The following is a 22,358-nucleotide window of genomic DNA, read 5'->3' as shown; positions in this document are numbered from 1 at the left end:
TGGTGGTGGCTCCTGCCTTTGTGTCCGCTTATTTCAAAGGCCAAATGCCCCCAGCCTGCCGGGCCTGTGGGGGACGCCCCATCCCGGGGTTGCCTTCGACACGCCCCTGCCACAGCCCCGCTCAGACCGCCCGGTCTCCGGGCCAGCGGCTGGCTGGGGCGAGTGGCTCCACACCAGCCCTGCAGCCCCGCGCCTGGCTGGGAGCGCTGGACATCAGTGACAACACACGGCCCAGCTGATCCGCAAGGCCCCTCTCCCGGCTGCCCCGATCCCTCCATCCCAGGCAGCCCCCAGGTCCTTGCCGCCTCCGCAGGGCTCCCCCATCTCCCGGGCTCCCCCCGGCCCCGTGTCCCAGGCCGCCTCCCCCCGGCCCCTCCGCTGCCAGTGCCGAGCCTGCCGGCTTTTTGGAATTCCTAATCGCGGCTGGCCCCTGTGATTGGCTGCTCGGCTCTGACCCCACTTGGGCTCCAGGCTGGGCGGATAAAAGGGGCCTGAGCCGGGGGCTCCCGAGCATTCCCGGGAGCGGGCACTAGGGACCGGCCGGCCGCAGCATGACGGGCAAAGCGGGGGACGCGCTCGCCCACAGCCTGCCCAGCAAAGCCAAACCCGACAGCGCGGCCGGTGCGCCTGGGGCCGCGCCTGGGGCAGGGGCCGCCGCCGGGGCCAAGCCCAGCTCCGGGCCCACGCCACCCAGGTGCACCGGCTTCGGCATCCAGGAGATCCTGGGCTTGAACAAGGAGCCGCCCTCGCACCCCCGGTCTGCCCTGGACTCCCTGCCCGCCGGGCACCTGCTGGCGGCCCGCTCCGTGCTCAGCCCCGCCGGCGTAGGCGGCGTGAGCATGGGGCTCCTGGGGGCGGGCAGCATCCCCAGCTTCTACACGCAGCCCACCTTCTTGGAGGTGCTGTCCGACCCCCAGAGCGTGCACCTGCCGCCCCTGGCCAGGGCCCCCGGACAGCTGGACACCAGCCAGACGGCCAGCTCAGGTAGGCTCAGGCTGCTGCGCCTGCATAGCCGGGGCTGCTCCCCGGGGTCTCTGCGCCCGGGTCCGAGGGCTTGGAGCCAGGGCGGCAGAGAAGCCCCCTCCCGGGGTTATTAAAATTCGTTCCAGCTCCAGGGGGATGGATTCGGGGTGGGAGCCCCCGGCCGGCGGGTGCCACATGCAGGGCCCCGGGGGTGCGGGGCGCAGTGGCCGAGGCTTCCCGGAGCCGGAGGGGCGCGGACCCCCGAGGCTCCGGGGCCCCTAATTCGTTTGCGAGCAAATGGAAGCCTCGTCGTCCGTTTGCTAGACGGGAGGATCCGCCCCGCCGCCTGCCCTGCAGCCCCTGGCCAGGCCGGGCGCGCTTCCCCCGCAGCTGCCCGGGGAAAAGTTAGTGAATATCCGACCGATTCCTCCTCCCCCCTTCCCGCAGGGCCGCCCGGCCGCCTACCCCTTGAGACCGCATCGCAAATGCCCATCGGGCACAGGGACCGAGGTGGGCCGAGCCGAACCGGGGCCAAGGGGATCGGACCGAACCGGGCCGAGGGGGGCCGGAGCGGGTCGCCCCATCCCGCCGCCCCTCGGGCAAGCCCGGCCGATCCCTGCCCCACGGCAGAGCCGATTGCATCGAAATCCGGGTCCCGGCGCCCGGTACCCGCCGCTGCTGGGCGAGGCAGGGGGACCCCGAGCTGCCGGAACGGCCCCGGCCAGGGGGGAACGAACAACCCCCGGGCGGCGAATACAGGGCAGGAGCGGCCGGGCGGCTCCGCGAATGGGCCGGCGCCTCCGGCTTGAGCTCGGCGCTTTATTCCCGCAGAGCCCGATCGCGGCGGGTCCCGGGGGCGCGGGCTCAGCGCGGGGATTTTCCGCCTTCCCCGGGGCGGGGGTTTAAATCCCGCCTGGAATTAAAACCCAACGAAACCGGGGGAACCCGGGGCCGAGGCGCCAAAGAACCGGCCCCGCGCAGCCGGGCCCCCGGGGAGCAAAAGGCGGCCGAGCCCCGAGCCACCCCCAGGACTCAGCGCCGAGAGGGCTCAGCCTCGCCCGGCCGGGCCCGGGGGCTGCGCGGCGGGATCGCAACGAAATCTCCGCCGAGGCAACGAAACCCCAGGCGAGACCCCCGCGAGGGGCAGAGCAAGGGCCGTGCCAGCCCCTGGCAGCCCGCGCCGGGCAGGGAGCCCGGGACCTGCCCGGGGAGGAGGCGCCGGGAGCCCCTGCGGAGCTGGGAGAGGCGAGTCCCCGAGCCGGTCCTCAATCTGTGCCGCGCTTCTCTTCCCAGACTCCGAGGATGTTTCTTCCAGCGACAGGAAAATGTCCAAATCCTCCTTGAACCAGAGCAAGAAGCGGAAGAAGAGACGGCACAGGTAGGAGAGCCGCCCGCCGCCCGGCCCCAGCCTGCCCGCCCCGAGCCCCGGCCTCTGCCAGTCCGGCTCCGCAGGGTTACCCCGGGACCCCACGCCGGCCCCCAGCAGCAGAATCTGCCCCGACCGTGGCTGGTACCTTTAGGCCTTTCGGAGCCGTATTTGTCCTTTCTGTCCCGGGCCCTGGGCGCTACGCAGAGGCACGGGATGGTGCAGCGCCTGCCCCCTCCTCCCCACTTCCAAGATTTTCAGCCTAGGGCTCCATGAGAGGTTGGATCCGTGCGTGCTGCACCTCGCGGCTGCACGGGGCCTGCACTGGACCAACTGCAATCGGTCGGTGTAACAGGCAAAGGCAGGGGCTAGTGAGGAAGGCTGAAGGTAAAGGACTCTCTGCTTGCGTAGACTTGCTGTACCATTGAGGGGCTTCAAATAAAAGAACATTTCATAAAAATAGAAATACACATGAACGAATGATTGGCAAGCTAGCCACGCCAGGCCCCACACTGGGTCTAACCCTGCCTCCTTTCTGTATTCACTCCCTTCTCCCTCCTCTATGGCAGTCCAAGCACCCTTCAGTAAGAGCTCATTCAGACCATAGGCGCAGGGCTCAGGTCTGAACTGAACTCTGACCAAGAGGGAGGAACCTATCTGAAGGGAACCTTGTGTCTTCTGCTCCCCAGTCAAAGGGAGTAGGATTCCGGGGTTTGACTCCAGTTAAGATCCAGCTTATGTTTGCAACTAGAGAGGCACTCTGTTGAAGGGGTTGCAGGGAATTGGGGACATATTTGCACATGAGGTGGTTGTGCCCAAGAGTTAGGAGGTTTGGGGAGGAAATTAATAAAGATATCAATTTTATGACAAAATGTCGGCTTCCTAGAGATCCCCTGACCTGTTTCCTTAATGCTCTGATGAAGGGTCTGCATTTTAAACAGAACAGCAAATTATTCTTTTTAATTGTTGGCAGTGTATTGCACATTATTGGAAATACCTGACCCTTCCACATATGCAGTTATGATGTACTAAAATGTGGATGGTCTTTCTAATAAGAAAAGCTTTCATGCCAAGTATAAAAAGAAGAGAAATGCCACAAAGAGAGGATGAGTATTTACAAATTTGATCATCTTTGCTAGTGGGCTCTGAGGAAGGAAAGGGCTCTTCAGCCAGCAAGGCAGAATCTTTAGCTAGTTTCTTTGAATATTAATCTGATCCTCTATATGTAATATACAGAACAGTATGTTAAAGGGTTATTGTGAGGGTGTCATAAAAAAGCTTGTTTGTTTATATTTTTTTTAAGTTACTCTTGGGGATTTCTTCCCAAGTGCTCTAGATCCAGGCTACTACTTTACTCAGAAGATGTGCAGGTGCTGATAGTTTAAAAATATTTCCTACAGTGACAACCATTTATCCCAGAGCCCTAGAAATGAGAGTAGTGAGGTTATTGAGACTGGACTCTGCAATGCAGTAGAGCAATCTTAGGATCATTTATTAGGCAAATAGCAGCTTCTATCAATCACTTATTTGTTATTAAAGTATTGAAGATGTTCAGAATCAGGGAGAAAAGCTGCAGGGCTAGATGCAGGAGGATGCCTTGTTTAAGGCACTAGCATCATAGAATGGTGATCTAGGTTCAGTTTCCAGTGCTGGTATAGATTATGTGTTGTTTTGCCTCTCATTGCCTCTATTACCCATCTATAAAATTCAGCTAAAAATCACAGAGCTTCACAAACTTTAAGCACTACAGGAATAACTAGAAGCACCTCGCTCAATTTTGGGTCTGCCATGGCCTGGGATATTCAGGACAAAAGGAGGTGGGACGGCCATTTATCAGGGTGGTTTAAGAATAATTAAATCAATCTGCCACAATTCAGGATGGGTGGATTAAAAGATGCCCTAGTGAAAGCCTAGATAGGATACAGTGCAGAAAGAAACTAAATATCCCAGGATGGGTTAGATTCCCTGCTGAAGGTCCTACTCCAATCCAGGGGGATTGACTAGTGACCTATGTGACATACTTTCAAATCAAACAGTTTTATAGTTACCCCATAACCATGAGTAAATATCGACTCATTTCCTTTGTGAACTGGATTGGGTTCAGGGATGGGTGAGATCTCAATTAGGATTGGAATAAAGATCACAATTGGATCAGGACTAGAAATGGATCAAGAGACTGGAAACAGGATTTGGATTTGTTTATAATTTTCAGTTTGTTTTAAATAGTAACAAACTTTTCGTTTTTTTTAATAAAAAATAGCTTAAAACTGCCTAATATGTCTGCTCTATCTGTGCAAAGTGATAACTGGGGGAGGGATTATGTATTGTGGTAAAAGGGACTTGGACTAATCAGATGTTTTAAAAGGGAAAATTTAGGATGAATTTCAGGATATATATTCAGCCAGTGAGCTACACTAGGCTTTGGCATCATCTGATGATGGTAGATGCTCCAAGCACCTGGGTCATTTAAAAACTAGAGAATATACAATCAGAAATAATCCCACACTGTGTTGGGAAAAAAGCTAATAGGATGAGCTAATAGGTCTTTTTTTTCATCTCAGTGTCCGTGATTCTACGAGAGCAGGGGAACATAGAGCAGATTTAGGAGTAAATTTAAATAATGATCTGATTGCAGACTGGGTCCCCTGCATTCACAAGCCCCTCTTGTTAATAATGTTATTGATCAGGTGGAATTCTTAGGTTTTCAATGTTGGAATGTAATTCTGAGACTTTCTGTTTTTGCTATTGGGAAGGTGTAGGTTCGTTTGAAACTCTAGTTTATTTTATTGAAAGATTTTTAAAAAGTTCTGAGCACTGTACCTTCTGTCCTTTGGTTTGATTATTTACTTTAAAGGCAAGTCTGATTTAAAAAAAAACATTAGAATGCTGGCAGCAGTGTAGGCTGACAAGACTTAGAAATTGGCATTTCAAAGGGCTTGCAGATAGCCTGATGTTCTGGGAGGATTTTTGCACCAGGGAAGTGAAGAAGGTCTGGGTACCTTACTTCCCCATTGTTGGAATCTTTTTGCATTCCCCTGGAGTTACGCTTTCATCTGTCTCAGCTTCCAGTTGCTGATTTTTTTAAAATTTTCAGTCTGCCCATCCTCCGCTGAGAATGGGGCAAGGTTGGGGCAACTGACCATTCAGGCAGTCAGGAAGGCTTTCCAATGGGTGATGGGGGAATGCAAATCAGGAGGAAGGGAGGGAGATGGGCTGTTCTGGGTTCCCCTGTAGAAGTTGAGGAAGGGAACTGGCAGGGGGTGAGTGGCTGGAGGTAGCATGCATGAGGGGAAGAACTGACCGGTTATAGAAGTGAGAACTGTGAGTAAAACCCTCGGGGACTTGGATGTGAGGGGTTGGTGTGTTTGTAAGCAGAGAGAACCTTGGGAGGGGTGAGATGTTGAGAACAATGCCATTCCTCATTGGTGCCTCAGTGCAATCTTCTGGAGTGTCTGTGTGGCAAACATAAAGAGGACCATAGTGCTTGTAAAAAGGGGAAGAGAGATGTTTCGGTGTCTTTTGGAAAGAAATAATGTCTGAGATCTAATCTAGAAATTGTAAAAGTCATCTCAGTGTTCCTCTCGGGTGGCGGGGGGGAGAAACTGGAAGAGGGGCTGCCTAGAGGAGGCAGTGGCTGTGAGGGAAGGTGACTTGTGACTGTAAAAGAACACAATGTCCTGGCACTTTCTGAGCTTTCTCTTAGCCAAGGGCCTGACCTTCTGTCCACAGAAGAACAGTAAAACACAATCTACACATGTTATACAGTTTCTCAGATTTTCTTTTCTTTATTTCTCCATCTCTGACTATTCAGCTTTCTCTGTATTCTGATCATTGAGTTTTACTCCCCTCAGGACAATCTTCACATCTTACCAACTGGAGGAGCTGGAAAAGGCCTTTAATGAGGCCCACTATCCTGATGTCTATGCCAGAGAGATGCTGGCTATGAAAACAGAACTGCCTGAAGACAGGATACAGGTAATCCTACCTCTCTGGGCCCTTAGAACAATCCTTGTATCCCTCCCATCCCAAGAAGTGTTCATTCTATCCCTAAGGAGAGGACGTGGAAGCTTCCAGCATAGATATGGTCCTATTACACTGAATAAAACTCCCCTTATCATAACCAAAACCTCTAGGCTGTCATTTTCTGTGCTTTTTTGCAAAAATCTGTTTGGTGTATGTGTGTGGTGTTTTGTATGTGAGGTTGCATTGTGTGCTGCTGTAAGTATGTGTGTGCTATACTGTAGTGTACTGTCTTGTGTGGGTTTTTTTGTTACATTTCATAGCACCTAACTAAAGGTGCACAGGATAATGGATGTATTTTACAATAGGCAGAATAGAAAAATAACCCAAAAATGAGGAGCTGCTGTATTGAAAGTGTCCAAAATGGTCAAATTGCCCTAGATAGCCATGTCTTGCTGCCCCTAAGGAATTCTGTGGACATGGTCAAAGAGGAAACTCCATAGAGACCCAGTCCCAGAACTGAGAAATCCCCAATCTCAGCCTGGTACAAATTGGAGCACTGACATAATGGAACAGCTAGTCTCTCTTCTCCTGGAGGCACAAAGAGGGCTTGATGTCACTGTCTAGGAGTGCATCAGATTGCCTAGTGTAGCCATGAATAAGATTGTATTGTGAACTCAAATATGGGTGAGATTCTAAATTTGTCCTGTGCATGTACCTTTTGTGTTCTTTGTTTCAAGAAAACCTTTGTGGCTCATTTTTCCATTGCACCTTTGCCTTTTTATTTCCCTCTGGCATCATAAAGGGGGCAAAAGCAGCCCTTAGAAAATAGCCCCATTAGATTCCCTGGGTGGCACAGAACTGTCGTTTTTCTGAAAAAACTCACAGAATGTCCACACTTCAAGCACGTTTTTGCGCAAAAAAATCGAAAGAACGGAGGGGTTTTTCTGGCCTAGGTATTCCTCATTCTACGAGGAAGAACACCTTTTTGCAGAGGAGCTCTTTCACAAAAAGATGTGTGTGGAAGGGGAAGATGGGTTTTTTGCATGCAAAGAGGAAAAAGCACAGGTGCCCTGATGACCATTCTGTGCATAGCAATTCGAGCTTACTTTCGAGAGAGTGTTCATGCAGTCTGGATGCTCTTTCACAAAAGTGCATCGCTTTTTTCAATGCGCTTTTGCAGTGTGGGACGGGCTCTTGTTCAAGAAGTTTTTGCGGAAGAGCTCTTCCGATAAGTGCTTCTTATGCAAGAAGCCTGCAGTGTAGACGTAACCTATGTGTGCAGATGCCCTAAAACAGCTTTGGGCATAGGGCCTGTCAGGGTAGAAAGGGAGGGGGTATGCTTGGAGACAACTGTTCTGTGACTATTATAGGCTGGCAAACAGCCCATAGGTGACCGTTGAGGCCAAAACAGAAGGTAGAAGAATACTTACAACTGCCACAGCTACTGCCACAGCTACTGTCCAAGGCGGTGTAAGACCCTGTCAGTCCAAGAATTTGAGGATCACAAAGGTGGCTGAAAGTCACCTCTGCTTTATCTTTCTTCGGCCTCTGCTCCTAGTTCCCGTACAAAGCACAGGAACAGAGCAGAAAAACGTTGAGCCCTTTTGGTGTCACTTACTGCGTGGACCCAGTTTCTGGGCTTGCAGGGTTGAAACTTGGCTTTATTGCTCTGCATACTTGTGGCAGCTGCTTCTCTAGCTGATGCAGCTTGGTCTCTCTGTGAAGGGCTTGGCCTGGGTTCCACACTAAGCTGCTTGTTCTCTTCCCCCGCTCTCCCAATTCCTTCAACTGTGCACCTCACTCAGATTTGCTCTTCCAGTTTATGCCTTTTTCACTGCTTCTTCCCTGCACCCGGGGGACCAATACACCATTACCTGGCTATATCTTCAGTGCTGGTAGACAGCCCATTCCATGGGCTCACAAGAACCTTAGAGATCAATCAAGGACACAGGATTGATGCTGTAAATTATTGAGGTATGGGAGGGGCAGTGGAGATGGAGGAATGCAGAGAGACTCTCAAACCAAAGAGTTCCACATTTTTTTTTGCAACACATTTTCCTCCACCAAATGCTTGTGCTAATCAAATGTATCATGCTGATAAAGTCAGGTCCAATCCTTCTGTTGTTCTGGCATGACTTCTAGTGATATTACTGATGTTGTCCTAAGTGCTGATTTCCAGCAGGCCTCAAATAATTGATTGACCCATAACCTGAAATGGGAATGGATAGAATAAGGTCTCTTGTTTCTTGTATTCCATGTTGGGATTGCATTGTGATGGGTAGGTCCTGATGCTTCTATCAAGACAGAATTAAATGGAGAGCCAGTTAGATACCTCTTGTGATCTGTGTTATTTAGGAACTGAATAGCCCCTGACAATTACTACTTCATTCACTGAATTGCTATTTATATTTTACTCTGTCAATAGCCAGTGATAAACTGTTAGGCAACTTCTGTGTCATAATTTGTCATTGTTGTGATCAGCCTGCTCAACTGGAACTAGATTAGACCCAGGTAGAAGGAGCAGCCCCTGTATCAGGAGTGTAATTAGCATCACGCTAGTCATGACACTGGTATCACAAAGAGGAGGGATCATTAGTGAAACTGGGATAGTATGGGAAATGGTAGGTTTTTGTGACATTATTGGAGGGGGAACATGAGCATCTCGTGCCAGGACAGGGATCAGAGAGTTATATACAGTCTCCTAAGAGATTCTGATGCTTTTACATCATGCAGGTTCTCTCCAACGGGCCAGTTCATAACTGTTCCTTTATTGTATATTTTCTTGTGTTTCCCCAGCTGCTTTTTGGTGTTATAAGCTTCTTCACATATTGGGAAGATGATGCTGAAGATTAAAATTAGTACTTGATATTTGGCCTCACTTCCTCCTTTTTAAGCTATGTCTAGTCACACTCTCTTTGGTACTAGCCTGAATAATCTCTCGCATCAGCATTGGGATTTACACCCTCTAAATAGCTGGAGATTGTTAACTTGTTCTCCTCTCCCCACCAATCTCTACTCTCCAACCATTAGTCATTGCTTATCCAAGCTACAATATCTGTTTTTAATCATTTCTCATAAATCAATCTCTCCAACGCCTTTTGGTTTCTCTTTTCTGAGCTCCCTCCAATTTGTCAGTCTTTCTGGAAACAAGGGCTTAAGAGCCTATTTGAACATACTAAATGAGTTTACATCAGTGCTGTATAGGGACCACTATTTTCCTGAGTCCTTCAGCAGATCTCTCCCCAAACTGGTGTTGACTTGGTTTTGATTCCACATCATATTGCAAAGTCCTGTCTGTCTAAGTCTCCTTTGGACATTCCTGCTTGCCAAGTTTCCCTCTTCCTTTCTGTACTGTGGATTTCAATTTTTTTCCCTAAACTGAATCTTTCCTTATTCCCTGCCCATGTTTCTAATCTTTCCAGGGCCCTCTATTTCTCTGTCCTTATGGGATTTGCAGCTCCTCCCAATTTAGTACCATCTGTGAATTTCATTAACATGCTATACACTCCCTCTTCTAGATCATTAATAAAGAAGTTATATAAGACTGGCCCTAATGCCTATCCCTGCATATTCCCATTGGACCCAACTTGCATATTGCCATTTATCACCACCCTTTGTTTTTATTTACGAATCTACTTTTGGGAGGTTGCAAACAGAGACCAATATTAAAATACATACAGAGGTAAATGGAAAAACTGAAATAGAGTGGTGTATTAGAACTATTCACACAAGCACTATCTGCAGCAAAGCACCATGTGTTCTTAACAGGTATCAAATACGGATAGTTTCTTGTTTTGATATCATGTATAGGACACAATAAAAATATTCCCTGGTGCCCAGGCAATGAGATAATATCGATATTAGCTTTTAGGGGAGTGAGATTCCTTTATGTAAGGATGTCTCATGCTTAAGTGAAACAGATGCTCATAGAAGAAGCATGAGGGATTCCTCACTGGGCAGCATAAGTAAACCTCCTCTAGCAGGTTCTCTCTCCCCCTCATACTAACTTGCATTTCACAACATATTGGTATTAATGTGTAATCCCATCACACATGTTTGAAAGAGCCTATAGCAGAAATGAAGCAACATTTATCAAAAATAAATTGCTGCCAATATGTCTGAGGCTAAGCAGGCTGCTACTGGCTATGCCCATGTTTAGGACTAGAGGGTGTGTCTACACTTGACTTGTGAATCTGGTTGGTCTCTTCCCCAAAATATAGGCACTCTGTTATAAGGAACCTAATATTCAACTTTGCCTATATACTTCTTACAGGAAGAGTCCTGGTCTCTTAAATAAATTGTGTGGATTTTAGATGCATTTAAATGCTGATTATCTAAAACATTATATTTTCCAAGTGTGGTAAGCTTCTTGTCGTCAAAGTGCTATTTCTTGTCGTCAAAGGCCAAGTATAGGATTATTTAAATACTGGTATGTTGGTGTAATTAGACTGTTGCTTACTGATCAAAGGAATGTATCTGACCAGTTTTATCAAGAAATTGGGTACATCTAGTAAGACCCTGCCTGTTTACTTTTGGATGGAAATTAGGATTATCTCCTAGGGGAAATGATCAATAATTATAGAAAGTAGAAAGGAATAGAATGTATTTAAGAATTCTGGTAACTCTAGTCAGTATAACCTTCATATGATGAGTAAACAATTATATCACAGCAGGTAAAATTAGACTGTCTAGGAAAAGGGATGTATTCAAATGAGGTATCTAGGATTTGTGGTTCCACAAGGATGCAGTGCTGTTTGGAAGGGTGTGAGCAGTGTCTGCACCATTCTAATAATGGCTTCAACACTGCTGCTAGACAGAAGTGGGTTAAGTTGAGAAACTCCAAACAACTGATGGATTTTTGTGCTAGTACAGAATTATAAAGATGATCTTTTATCTGCCAGCTGTCAAAATACATTTTAATATCACTCTGCAGTTGTTAAAGAAGTTTAACTGAGATTGGGACTGGAAGAGTGGGGAGAAGGTAATTAATTGCAGGGGGATCAAGAAGGAAGTTCGTACTAACAGTGTTTATACAGGAAAATAGAGGTTAAGTATATTCTAGTTATGCAAGACTGCTCTAAAGTGAGGGGCCAAAGGAGGATAATTCAACTGGAGAAAGTCTGAAGAATCTCTGGCTACACACTCCAATACGTAATTCTAATATTACAATATCTAACTGTAAAAATGACGAGCTGTCCTGTGGCACCATAGAGACTAACAGATGTATTAGGTTATGAGCTTTTGTGGGTAAAACCCACTTCGTCAGATGAGTTGGAGTGGAAATTACAGAATCCAGGGTATATATTAGAGCAAAAGAAGTTGCCTGTCAATTGTAGGACCAGTATCGATGAAGCTAATTAAGTCGTGATAGAAATGTAGCCATGTTAGTCTAATTAAGTCAGCATGGATGTCTCTCATTCACAGCATTTGATGTGAAGATGCAAATATCAAAAGCAGGGAAATTTGCCTTTTGATATTCACTTTTGATACTTGCATCTTCACATGAAATGCTGTGAATGAGACACATCCACCCTATTATGAGATCATCTCTTTTCTGTGTAAGTACCATGTGATAGGTAAAGATCAGATGAGGGAGAAATTTTTCCTGCTCACTAAAACTTTTCTATGCCCTTCTGGAAGGGGGAAACTAGGCCAGCATACGGCACAAAAGCAGGTCATAGTTATACCTAGTGCTTCTTTTTTTGTAAGAAAAAAGGTGCCAGTATTCTGGGGGAAAAGTTGTTGGGGGGGGGGGGGAAAGCCGGGGCTGGGGACCGATATGCCATTGCAGCCCCTTTAAGAGCTGTGTGTCCTGAGTGGGCTTCCGTCGGGAGCCCAGCTGCCCCAGGAAAAGAGGTGCCGCTATGCGCGAGGGGAATGCAATTCATTTAAGTTATGCAGGGAAAATAGGTGCTGTCCCGGGGCGTACCATCACAAAAAAAGGACTGGTTACGCTCCTAGTTAAACAACCAGTGAGTATGGTACAGTTTCAGGTATCAGTTAATTGGGAACCAGCTTTTTTGTTAAAGAACTATTTAGCCTATTCTGTCTCCTCAACAGAGATAACATCATCTAATAATTCCTGGGGCATGGCTAGGGTTGAGTTGTGGGAAGGAGATGTGATGTAGCGTAAGCAAGAAATAAATGGAGTGTCTGGAATATCTCCTCTTAGTGTCATATATTTTTCATGTTTATTATGTAAATTATCCCTATTTAGCTATTAATAACTGATTAGTTTCTTGTAGGCATTGTGGTAGAAGTGAACCTCGGGAAGGAGTTAAAGTGAAAATGGACTCACTTGAGTGGCATTCCATGTGCAAGGGGCTCTGTTATAGTAACATTAATTAATTAATTAATTAATATTTTTGCGACCCAGCTTTCCAGGACTCTATTAAACTACAAATGCATTCAATCTATTGACTTCCTTCAGCTACACAAATTAATGTTCAGAACTCATTTTTTTAAATGTTTTAATACCTCATACTGCTGCTTGTGGTTTGCGATTCTGCCTACTAGATGTTAAGGGGCCAATTTAAAGTAAGAAGCAACACACTCTCACTGCCCATGGAAAAGGGAATGAACTGTGAGTCAGGAGAGACTGTTCCTCTCCCATTTCTCCTTGAGCTGAAGGAGTGAGTTCTTTAGGACCTTGTTAGGGAATAGCTTACTTTACTCCCACCCACTCTTCTGCAACACTGGGTGCCTAGCTCTTGCTTTCCCCACGACAGCTAGGACCATGGTCCAGAAAATATGAGGGAGCTTTCTGCATGGCCGAGTACTGCTGTGACAGTTTAGACATTAGAAAAACAAGTAGTCCAGGACTAGTCACTGTGGTTTTTAAAGTTACAGACTAACCTACCTATCCCTCTGAGAAGTTTAGACACTAGTTTCTCTTGTCAATATATTTTCCTAGAAATAGAAGTTAGGGGTAAAACTTTCAAATCTCCTCAGTCCTGTTTTCAGCAATGAGAAAATCGGACCAAGATGCTCTGGAAAATTTTACTCTAAATCTCTGTGTTAGTTACTTGTCTCTAATCCTCTGATATTTTCCCAACTTTTCATGATCTGAGTTGGAAAAAAATGGAGGGTGGCCCAATATCTTCAATTGTTAATTCTCATCATCCCCTATGGTGCACGTCAAAGGGACCTGATACGTGGTATGTGTTTGGTCTTTCCCTTAATTGCTTTATTTTTATCAATTTTTCTTCACTGATTTTGTTGAGTTACAGACTTTTTCTCTGATAGATCTCTATAACCTGTCTGATTCTTCTTTGCTAGAATTAAGCCATATTGCCTTTTGGTTGCCCTCTATCTTTCCCTTGTGATTGGATGATGTTTCACCAGTGTTAGGGCCTCTATATAAATATAAAAAAGCATGTTGTCATTCTTGTCCTGAATCCTAACCATTGGGTGCATCAAAACCAGGAGAGAAGTCCTGAGGCAGATGCAAATTACTCTTGGCATTCCCTGACTTGAAGTCTGTATGGACCACTTTCAGGGGAGAAACCAGAGGCTGAAATGAAGAATAAATTGCTGCAGTGATGCTCTATAGCATAGATGGCTTGTGAGGCCTGCTGCAGGCCTGCTTGGCTAGAGGCAATGAGAACAGACAGGCATCTCCTCACTCTAATCTAAGCAGTGCTAAGGCTGGGAGGGCCTTGAACACTTCTGCGAGCAGATCATGTGCAGTTGGAGACATTAGCTTAGAGCAGCGATGGTCAACTGGGACAAGTGGGTGGGCCTCATGAGTGCCCCTCCTTCATCTCAGTAATTGTTGTAACCAAGATAGCAAAACTATTCTACCATGGGAACCTAACTGTGCCTGAGGGCCTAGAATTTGCGGGGTGTGCTGACTGAACTGTAGCAGTGCTTGATTGGTTGCTGTGGGAATACATGGCTCTCACAATCAATGTGGTGTGCAATCTGCATGCACTGCACTTCATGTGCCCTTGCTTTTTAGTAATACAGATAGGAAAAAAATGGCACGGATGGAAATCAGCGGAATTTGGCATCTCTGCGAGTGGGCAACACTAAATTGATGGGCCATGCATAGAACTTTGATGGGCTGTTCTTGCATTCCAGATTTCTCCTCCCTCTCAGGGGATTCCTGAGTTAAGGGTTATTTTTAGCCAGTGAGGTTAGCGCTGTGGTACCAAAGCAAATCCTGTTTTTGCTGTTTCCTGCTTGTCTTTCTATTCTCTCTTTCTCTCCCTTGGTATTTTTGTCCTGTCTAATGAGTGTGGTGCCTCCCACTTCAGTACTGGCTGAAAATGTTCTCAAAATGCTTCTGAATTGGCTCCACTCTTTGCTCCTGGGGAGCTCCTGTTGCTTTATTTGTGTTACAGCAGCAGTTGTGATTGAGGTATCACCATGCTGGGGCTCTATACACACCGGGCGAGATCCATTCTCTGCCTGGAAGATCAGACAGTCTGCACAAATGGATCCTAGTCTGGAAATGCTGAAATTAAGCTTGGATGTGCAGGCCTAGGTCTGCCATCTTGCCTCTGATGGGCCCAAGTCTCGTTTTACACGGGAGTAACACCAGTGCTTTCAGTGGCGCTGCTTCCCACTTACAGCCTTTTGGACAGTTCCTGATTACATAGCCACTGTTGTTTGCCCTTAAGATACTGTGTGGAGTATGGAGAACTGGGCTTTGAAGACCAGCTGGCATCTAGGAGAGGCATTTACACAGAAGCTGTACTTGCTCATTGCACTGCAGATTAAGGGCCCATCACGCTGACTGGCACCAGAGCAGTTGTGCAAGGAAGAATGGAGACAGCCTCATGGCACCTTCCCTTCACTTTTGTGCCAGCAGCTGGCTATGATGTGACCCTTGTGCTCAGGTTCTGCTTCTGGCTCATGTTCTTATGGGCTCTAGTTACCTGGCAGGGGAACAGGATGGGATGGGGCACTAGCCAGGGATGGAAGCTGAGCCTCTGGGAGCATCTTCTACATTTTCACCCAGGCTGGTGGCATTATCCCTGTAATGTGAGTCTGCCTGCAAAAGGTAACTCTAGCCCTGAGTACGCAACTCAGAATACTAGTGACATTGGCCAGTGCACACTAGCTGTCTAAGCTAACAGCAAGGCTAATGGAGCAGTGAACTTCCTCAGCCCCTGAATTTCACCAAAGAGTTGCTGTACTGCTACAGGGTGATCAGTTGTATTGTGCATGGCTTCTGCTTAAATTAAGAAGCAGACCTCAGTGAGAAGTTATCCTAAAGCACTATAACAATAAAACTACACTGGACCATGAAATTAACACAAGTGTAGGAGAAAAAGGTGGTGGACTTGAATCTGAGAAATGGGAAGTGATCATGTAACTAAAGGAGATAACAAATCACTCACATGCAAAAGGGAGCACAGGGCATTTCTTGGTACCAAAGCATGGGGTCATACAGCCTTCACATACCTTTAACATTGCTTGCCTATGGGATGACATTAACATCACAAGCTAACACAATGGATGACTGGTTCTGGAGCATCAAGAAAGAAAATGGAAGACTCTAGCAGCTAGCAAGTAAGAAGAGGAGAAGACTCATTGTTGGAGTCACTGCCTATTGATTCCTGTCCTGAAGCAAGGAGATGACACGTACGAGAAGACTGAGACAGATGAAGTACAATCCTTAACCAGAGATGATAGAGTAAGGAGTACAAGACAGCCCCCACCAAAAGAGGCATGTGAGCCTACTGGATGATTCTATAGTGAAAACCTAGCACAAGATATGGGGAATAGATCAAATACAATAAAATCTGCTGCTTCTTACCTGCCAAAGCTAATGGTGCTGGAAGTGATGGTAGGAATTTCCCATTGATTACAGTCCCCATGGCAACAGCAAAGGACGACTTGGTATGACCAAGAGCCATTTCAGTATCCTGGGAAGACAGAGTGATATTGATCCTCCCAGCAGAGATTCTGCTAGTACCAAGTACAAGAGAAGAAAAGAGAAGGCTGGTACTGAAGCCGCACTGATGTAGGATCTGCCAGTGTTGAGAAGGGCTTGTGAGTTAGCTTTGGAATGCCTTTGGGAAGGTAGAACGGGAAGCAAGCATCACTCAAGCAGAACAAATTTTGATCTCCTAAAAGACACAAGGGGCCTGATGATGCCAGCAAGGCACAGCCCCGAGTAGGGAAGAGTGAAGTGGGAGCTCAGAGAAGCATGGGGCTATGCAGAGTTCTTCAGTATGTAGGCAAAAGGCACACCTAGTTCTGCCCCTTAAGAGGGTGTTGTAAGTGCTTTCTGCCAAGTTGTGCCTTGTGTAGGGCAAGGTGCTTGGCCCTGTCTCCTCAACATGTCAGACAATGTTGTGAGCATGATGGAAACTCATGGGAGTCATCCCACTGACTGGAATGTGCATAGGGGCACCACCTACCTGGAAGAGAGAGGGAAGAGGAGGTGGAGGAGTAGCAAAGTATGGCAGAGCCATTTGCAGTATGAGGGGGCTACAGCTGGACAATGAAGAATGATGGATAATTTGGGGGGAATGCAAAACAAAGCAGAAAGATCCCTCAGACCAGAAGACGATAAGGAGGACACTTTGCTGGCGCAGTTCTTGGTGTTTTCTTCTAAGAGCAGCTGCTGGGGAATTTTGATTATCCATGTGTGCTAAATAACAAACAAAGCCAAGGAAGCCTCATCAACAGGGTCCCCACATTACCCAGAAAACTCCTTTCTGATCCAGAAAGTAGAAGACCACGGCAATGGAGCTTTGGGAAGATGAAGGCTATAATAAGAGACAACAAGGGCATGGGTGCACTGCACAGAGAGGGGTTTAACATGGGCAGTAGGTTATATCATTAGCCATGTTGTGTTCTAGCCAAAGTAGAAAAAAACCCGATGCGGTGGAGATCTGTGCGGCAAAGCAACTGAAAGGAGTAAGTCTGAGGAGGGAGATGAGTGCTGGGAATGAGGATGCTTCATACACAGAAAGAGCAAGGAGCATACTTCAAGTGGAGAGAATTGAGCAAAAGGTTCAGAAGTCATGAACAGGGCAAAGAAGGCCAAGGCAGAGTGCCTGGTACAAGAGAAAGAATAGACAAAGACTACATGCCTCTGTCGCCAGAGGCATGTAGATGAGGCTACCAGGCATAGGAAAATGAAGTGGTGATTTAAATAATCGCCGCTTCATTTAAATTTACATGGCTGCCGCGCTGAGCTGATCAGCTGTTTGTCGGCTCAGCGCGGTAGTCTGGACGCGCGGGTGTCGACATCAAAGGCATCATTCCAGGAGGCATACCTGGGTGGTCGACAAATGCCTTTGATGTCGACACCCGCGTGTCCAGACTACCGCGCTGAGCCGACAAACAGCTGATCGGCTCAGCGCGGCAGCCATGTAAATTTAAATGAAGCAGCGATTATTTAAATCGCCGCTTCATTTTCCTATGCCTGGTAGCCTCATCTACATGCCTCTGACAACAGAGGCATGTAGTCTAGACGTAGCTAAAGACAGCAGCTGAGATGTAGGCTGTAGCAGAGCTGTAAAGTGCCCAGACACAGTGAAACTAAATGGCAGTACTTGCCTTTTCTCACTGGTGGTTTCCATTGGTCCGAGAACTCTCCAAAGCTGGCCTGGCCTCAGTCTCCTCTTCTCCCTCGAGGGCAGACTCCTGTTATTAGGGATGATGTTGGGAGGCTCCATACCCCTTTGCCCTCTGCATATGTTCTGGGTTACATTAGCTGTGAGGTATAAGCAAATCAAGCCAAGAAGGGTGACTGCAAATTTTAAGAACTTTATAAGGAAAACTTCCCCACATTGTACCAGGAACATAAATAATATAGAATGTTACCAAAGACCTACTATTGATAAAGTTACTAACTCCTTAACCTTAGTGAGCATCTACACACTGTGCAGTTAGTACCAAATGCATTGTTATTAACAAGAACAAGTGAGATTAGCTACACTATACCATGCTGCTTCAGAGGAGAATCAGCTTTTCCTCTCCTTGGATGTAAGTCCAGCTCCACTCTGACAGTCTCATTCTTTGTTTCTCTTCATCTTGAAGTGCTCCTTAGATTTGATGTTTGCATGTCTAAACCTCTTTGTGCCACGTTTAATCACAAGTGGGCTTTCCTCACCTACTGGGCCCTGACTTTTCCATTAGCCACCTTTGAACTGAAACCAACTGAGGCACTTCTGGGAAATTCTGTCCATTGTAGATGCTAATGGCTCCCATTACCATGACACCTGAGCATTGCACAATCTTTTACAGGTTAAGCCTCCCAATACCTCCCTGTGGGAGAGACGTGCTGTCATCCTCATTATGCAGGTAAGGATGTGAGGCACGGCCAGGCTAAGGGACTTACCCAAGGTCATGCAGGAAAGCTGTGGTAGAGTTAGGGAATTGAATCTGGCTCTCTAGATGGCTTCCAAACCCCTGGATCAACTCACATGCTAATTAATGTTGTGCTAACTGGAGGTGTCATAGACTGATAGTCACCCCTTTGCATTGTAAGCCCGGTATGGAGCTGTGTGCATTCTTTCCCTCCCCCATGCCTCCAGTGCATATTTCACCTGGCATTATTTAAACCTGGATGAGCCTCTGGCTCAGCCCCTCCCCTGCTTCCCTCTACAGTGATTTCCACCCAATGGAGATGAATATTGCACAGAGCAGAACAGTCGGAGTTGGTTAGCAGCATGAGTGTCTTGTAATCTCAACAGTCTGTCTTGAAGTGGTGGCTACCATTTAGAGGCCGCTCAAATTCTAGTCCTGGCTCTTAGTGTGTGACCGTGGGGTTATGTTTCTTTGCTGTTCTATGTCTCCGTTTCCCCTTTTCTAATGCAGGGGTGGATAATATTGACGTATGTCTCAAGGCTGCTGTGATGTTGCACATGGAAATTCCTGGAGACAGTGCTAAGTCTGACTCTGTGCCAGTCACACGGCAGAATGGTTTTGGGAGGGGAAATAAAACCGAATGTAGTATCCCAGATGGACCTTTGGCTACTGTACCAGAGGTGGATTCATTTCTGCCATGAACTCAGTGCAGATATTCACAAGCCCTGTTTGTCCCCAAGGCTGTCACTTCCTCTGTTACAAGAGAAGATTTAATGAGTGAGCCTTTCATGTAGCCTGACAGGAAGTTGGTTTTATATCTTCTCCGAAAATCTGCACCTTTCCTAGCACATTTCTCCCTAGCACCATGCTAGGGCACCGGAATCGACACTAAGGAGGAAGAGCACCCCCTATTGGTCTGCACCACTCCATGAAGTGCACCAAGTCAGAGAGGAGAGCAGTGTTACAGCACAACCAAGCTACTTCCTAGGTCTCTTCTTTGGAGGTCCCTCTACATCTAAATAACAAGATTTCTGATGAGCTGCTAGGCAGAGAGAGGCCGTGTGTTCATAGAGAACTCACACAACATGGAAGTAATGGATAGGTGTCTGACTGAAGATAGACTCTAATGGGGCTGGCCTTAGTTCTTCAGGAACTTCTGATGCAGTTAAATTATTCCAAAGGCCTTCTGGAGATAAGGAACTTTCTGTTCAGCCCACATATTTCACTTGTTCCTCGTGGTCCCTCAGCTCAGCCTGACATATGCAGGACTCAAGACCAGGCAAAACCCTGTTAAGAGTAATCTGTTGGGCCATGTAAAATGCTTCTCTGGACTTGTCTATCCTAGGCTCCGTGTGTATGTTTAAAATGTGTTCTCTATGTTGATTTATCTAGCACATTTGAAACCCAGCTAGTGTTCCCAGGGCAAGTTGTATTTTAATGTGTTCCCTAGGTGAGGTGAACCTAAGACTCCCCTCTCTAATCCCTTTTTTGTTTGTCTCATTTGTGTCCTGTGTAAGCCTTTCAGGGCAATCACTTGTTTTGTAAAACTCCTAACATGCTTAGGTGCTGTAAAAACAATTAGTACCAACAGTAAAGCCCTAAAAGTGGCAAAATTCTTGCTCAACCTGATCTCCAGCCATGATGAAGTCCACAGCCCTGGCCTCTCCTGCTTTACCCTCATGACTTTGAAACTGCACCCTCCCTCCCGACTTAGCATCCCTGCACAGTGAGACAGGGTGTGTCAGGAACCCAGATCCACTTAGTACTTTAAGAAAATATCCAAAACCTAGATATCAGACCAGGGACTGGGTCGAAAATGAACCGAGAGTGTGTGATATGCATTCTTGTTGCTTACCCATGAAGTGTGTGTCAAATAAGTACATGGCACTAGTTCAGCCTGCAGTGGAGTGACCAAAGTGTGGATTGCTATGGACAGGTCCACATGTAAGAAGTAAAGTGCTGTTTCTTGCTGAGTTGGAACATAGCAGTTCTGCTCCACCTTCTATCTGGGCTTCTGTGAACAGCCTGGAATCCACCTTATGGCTGGGAAGTCAAACACATTCTGCTGAGGGTGAAGCTGTGGGTACTTCTCCTCCCTCTCTACCAGCAGTGCCTTAGTTTTTCCAGGATTGACCTTGAGCCAGCTTTTTCCTCTCCCCATTGCTAACTCCCTCAGGTTACGTCTCCACTGCAGTTATTTTGGAATAAGCTATTCCGGAATAGTTATTCTGAAATAGCTTATTTTGAAATAGCCCATCTACACCGCAGGGAAGCCTCAAAATTAGTCTGAGGCAGGCTTCCCTAATGTAGACGTGCTATCTCAATTTAGAGCCTCAGGAGGAATAACTTTGAATGGCCCTGGAAATAACAGAATTGCTGTGTAGACGCTTGCATAGTTATTTTGGAATATAGTAGCCCAGTGTCTGTGCGTCTGTAACGCTGACATACATGGCCGCGCCCCCGGCTGTGTACGTCAGCGCTCCGCTCCCCCTTCCCCTTGCTCCTTGGCGGTTCGGGCCTCAGGGCCCCCCGGATACCTCCCCTCCACCAGCGCTGCTTCCCTCCCCCCTTTCTCCGGCCCCCACCATCCTCCCCTCCAGCCCCACAGCCCCCAATCGCCCCCCAGCTCTGCTTTCCACCCCCCTTCCGGCCAGCCCTGCCCCCTTCCCCTCCCTGCGTGGCGTGCTGTGGCGCACTGCGCCACTCCCAGCTGACCACCACTCCCACTGGGCCCACCTGAGCGGCACTCAGCTGGGCCCCAGCAGGGGAGCAAGCAGCGGCAAGCAGCCATTTGGGGTCCACGCTCCCCACGGACCGCTTGCCACCTTGCCGGGGGCCCAGCTGAGTGCTGCTCAGGTGGACCCGGCAGGAGCAGCGGTCAGCTGGGCCCAGGGCAGCAAGCGGCTGTTTGGGATCTGCGCTGGAGCACGGACCCCAAAAGGCTGCTTGCCACTGCTTGCTCCCGCGCTGGGGCCCAGCGGGAGTGTCGCTCAGCTGGGAGCAGCACAGTGCGCCACGGATGGGGAGGGAGGGGAACTGGGGTGGGGCGCCATGCAGGGAGGGGAAGGGGGCAGGGCTAACCGGAAGGGGGGTGGGAAGCAGAGCTGGGGGAGGATCGGGGGCTGTAGGAGAAGATGGGGGGGAGGGAAGCAGCGCTGTCGAGGGAGTGTCCGGGTGGTCAGGGGGGCTGGCTGGCAGGAAGAGGGGGTGGGAAGCAGACCTGGCGAGAGGGGGGGGAATGCAGCCATGGGCCGCTTGCTCCCCCACTGGGGCCCAGCTGAGCGCTGCTCAGGTGGGCCCGGTGGGACAGGAAGGGGGGCGGGGCGGTGATGTATATGGCCAGGGGGGCGGGCCCGTGTACATCACCGCCCCCCCTTCCTCCTCCCGCTGTGGCGCTCAGTGGTGCACACCTCAGCCAGGCCACCGTGGGAGGGGGTGTGTGACAGACAGCCCCGCCCCCTGGCCGTGTACGTCACTGCCCCGCCCCTCCTCCCCCATGGCAGCCCGGCTGAACGTGCAGCACTAATGTACACAGCCAGGGGGCGGGTGACGTACACAGCCAGGGGGCGGGTGACGTACACAGCCAGGGGGCGGGTGACGTACACGGCCAGGGGGCGGGGCCGTGTATGTCACCGCCCCCCTTCCTCTCCCGCTGTGGCACTCAGCTGAGTGCTGCGCCCCTCAGCCGGGCTGCCGGGGGAGCCAGCAGCACAAGGGGCTGTTTGGGCTCCCCCAGGGTGGGAGGGGAAGGGAGAGAGGTGATGTACATGGCCCCGGGCCCAGCCATGTACGT

General features: G+C 48.5%; 1 protein-coding gene across 2 annotated transcripts in view; it reads left to right on the top strand.

Moving 5' to 3' along the window:
* The first annotated feature begins 472 nt into the window (after positions 1–472).
* VSX2 (visual system homeobox 2) overlaps positions 473–22,358 on the top strand; it is a 43,113-nt gene continuing 21,227 nt past the window's right edge. The window contains exons 1-3 of one of the 2 annotated variants that reach the window (XM_075926880.2): positions 473–984; positions 2,257–2,341; positions 6,181–6,304. In XM_075926880.2, coding sequence (XP_075782995.1) covers positions 552–984; positions 2,257–2,341; positions 6,181–6,304 — 642 coding nt within the window. In that variant the 5' untranslated portion in view covers positions 473–551. The remainder of the gene's footprint in view (positions 985–2,256; positions 2,342–6,180; positions 6,305–22,358) is intronic. The other variant, XM_075926881.2, reaches the window with a different exon arrangement.

Source organism: Pelodiscus sinensis, chromosome 5 (genome assembly GCF_052426305.1).
Source record: "Pelodiscus sinensis isolate ZL-2025 chromosome 5, ASM5242630v1, whole genome shotgun sequence".
In the NCBI taxonomy this organism is placed as follows: domain Eukaryota; kingdom Metazoa; phylum Chordata; order Testudines; family Trionychidae; genus Pelodiscus; species Pelodiscus sinensis.
The sequence above is the reverse complement of the archived record's forward strand: the minus strand, read 5'-3'. Positions and strand labels throughout refer to the sequence as shown.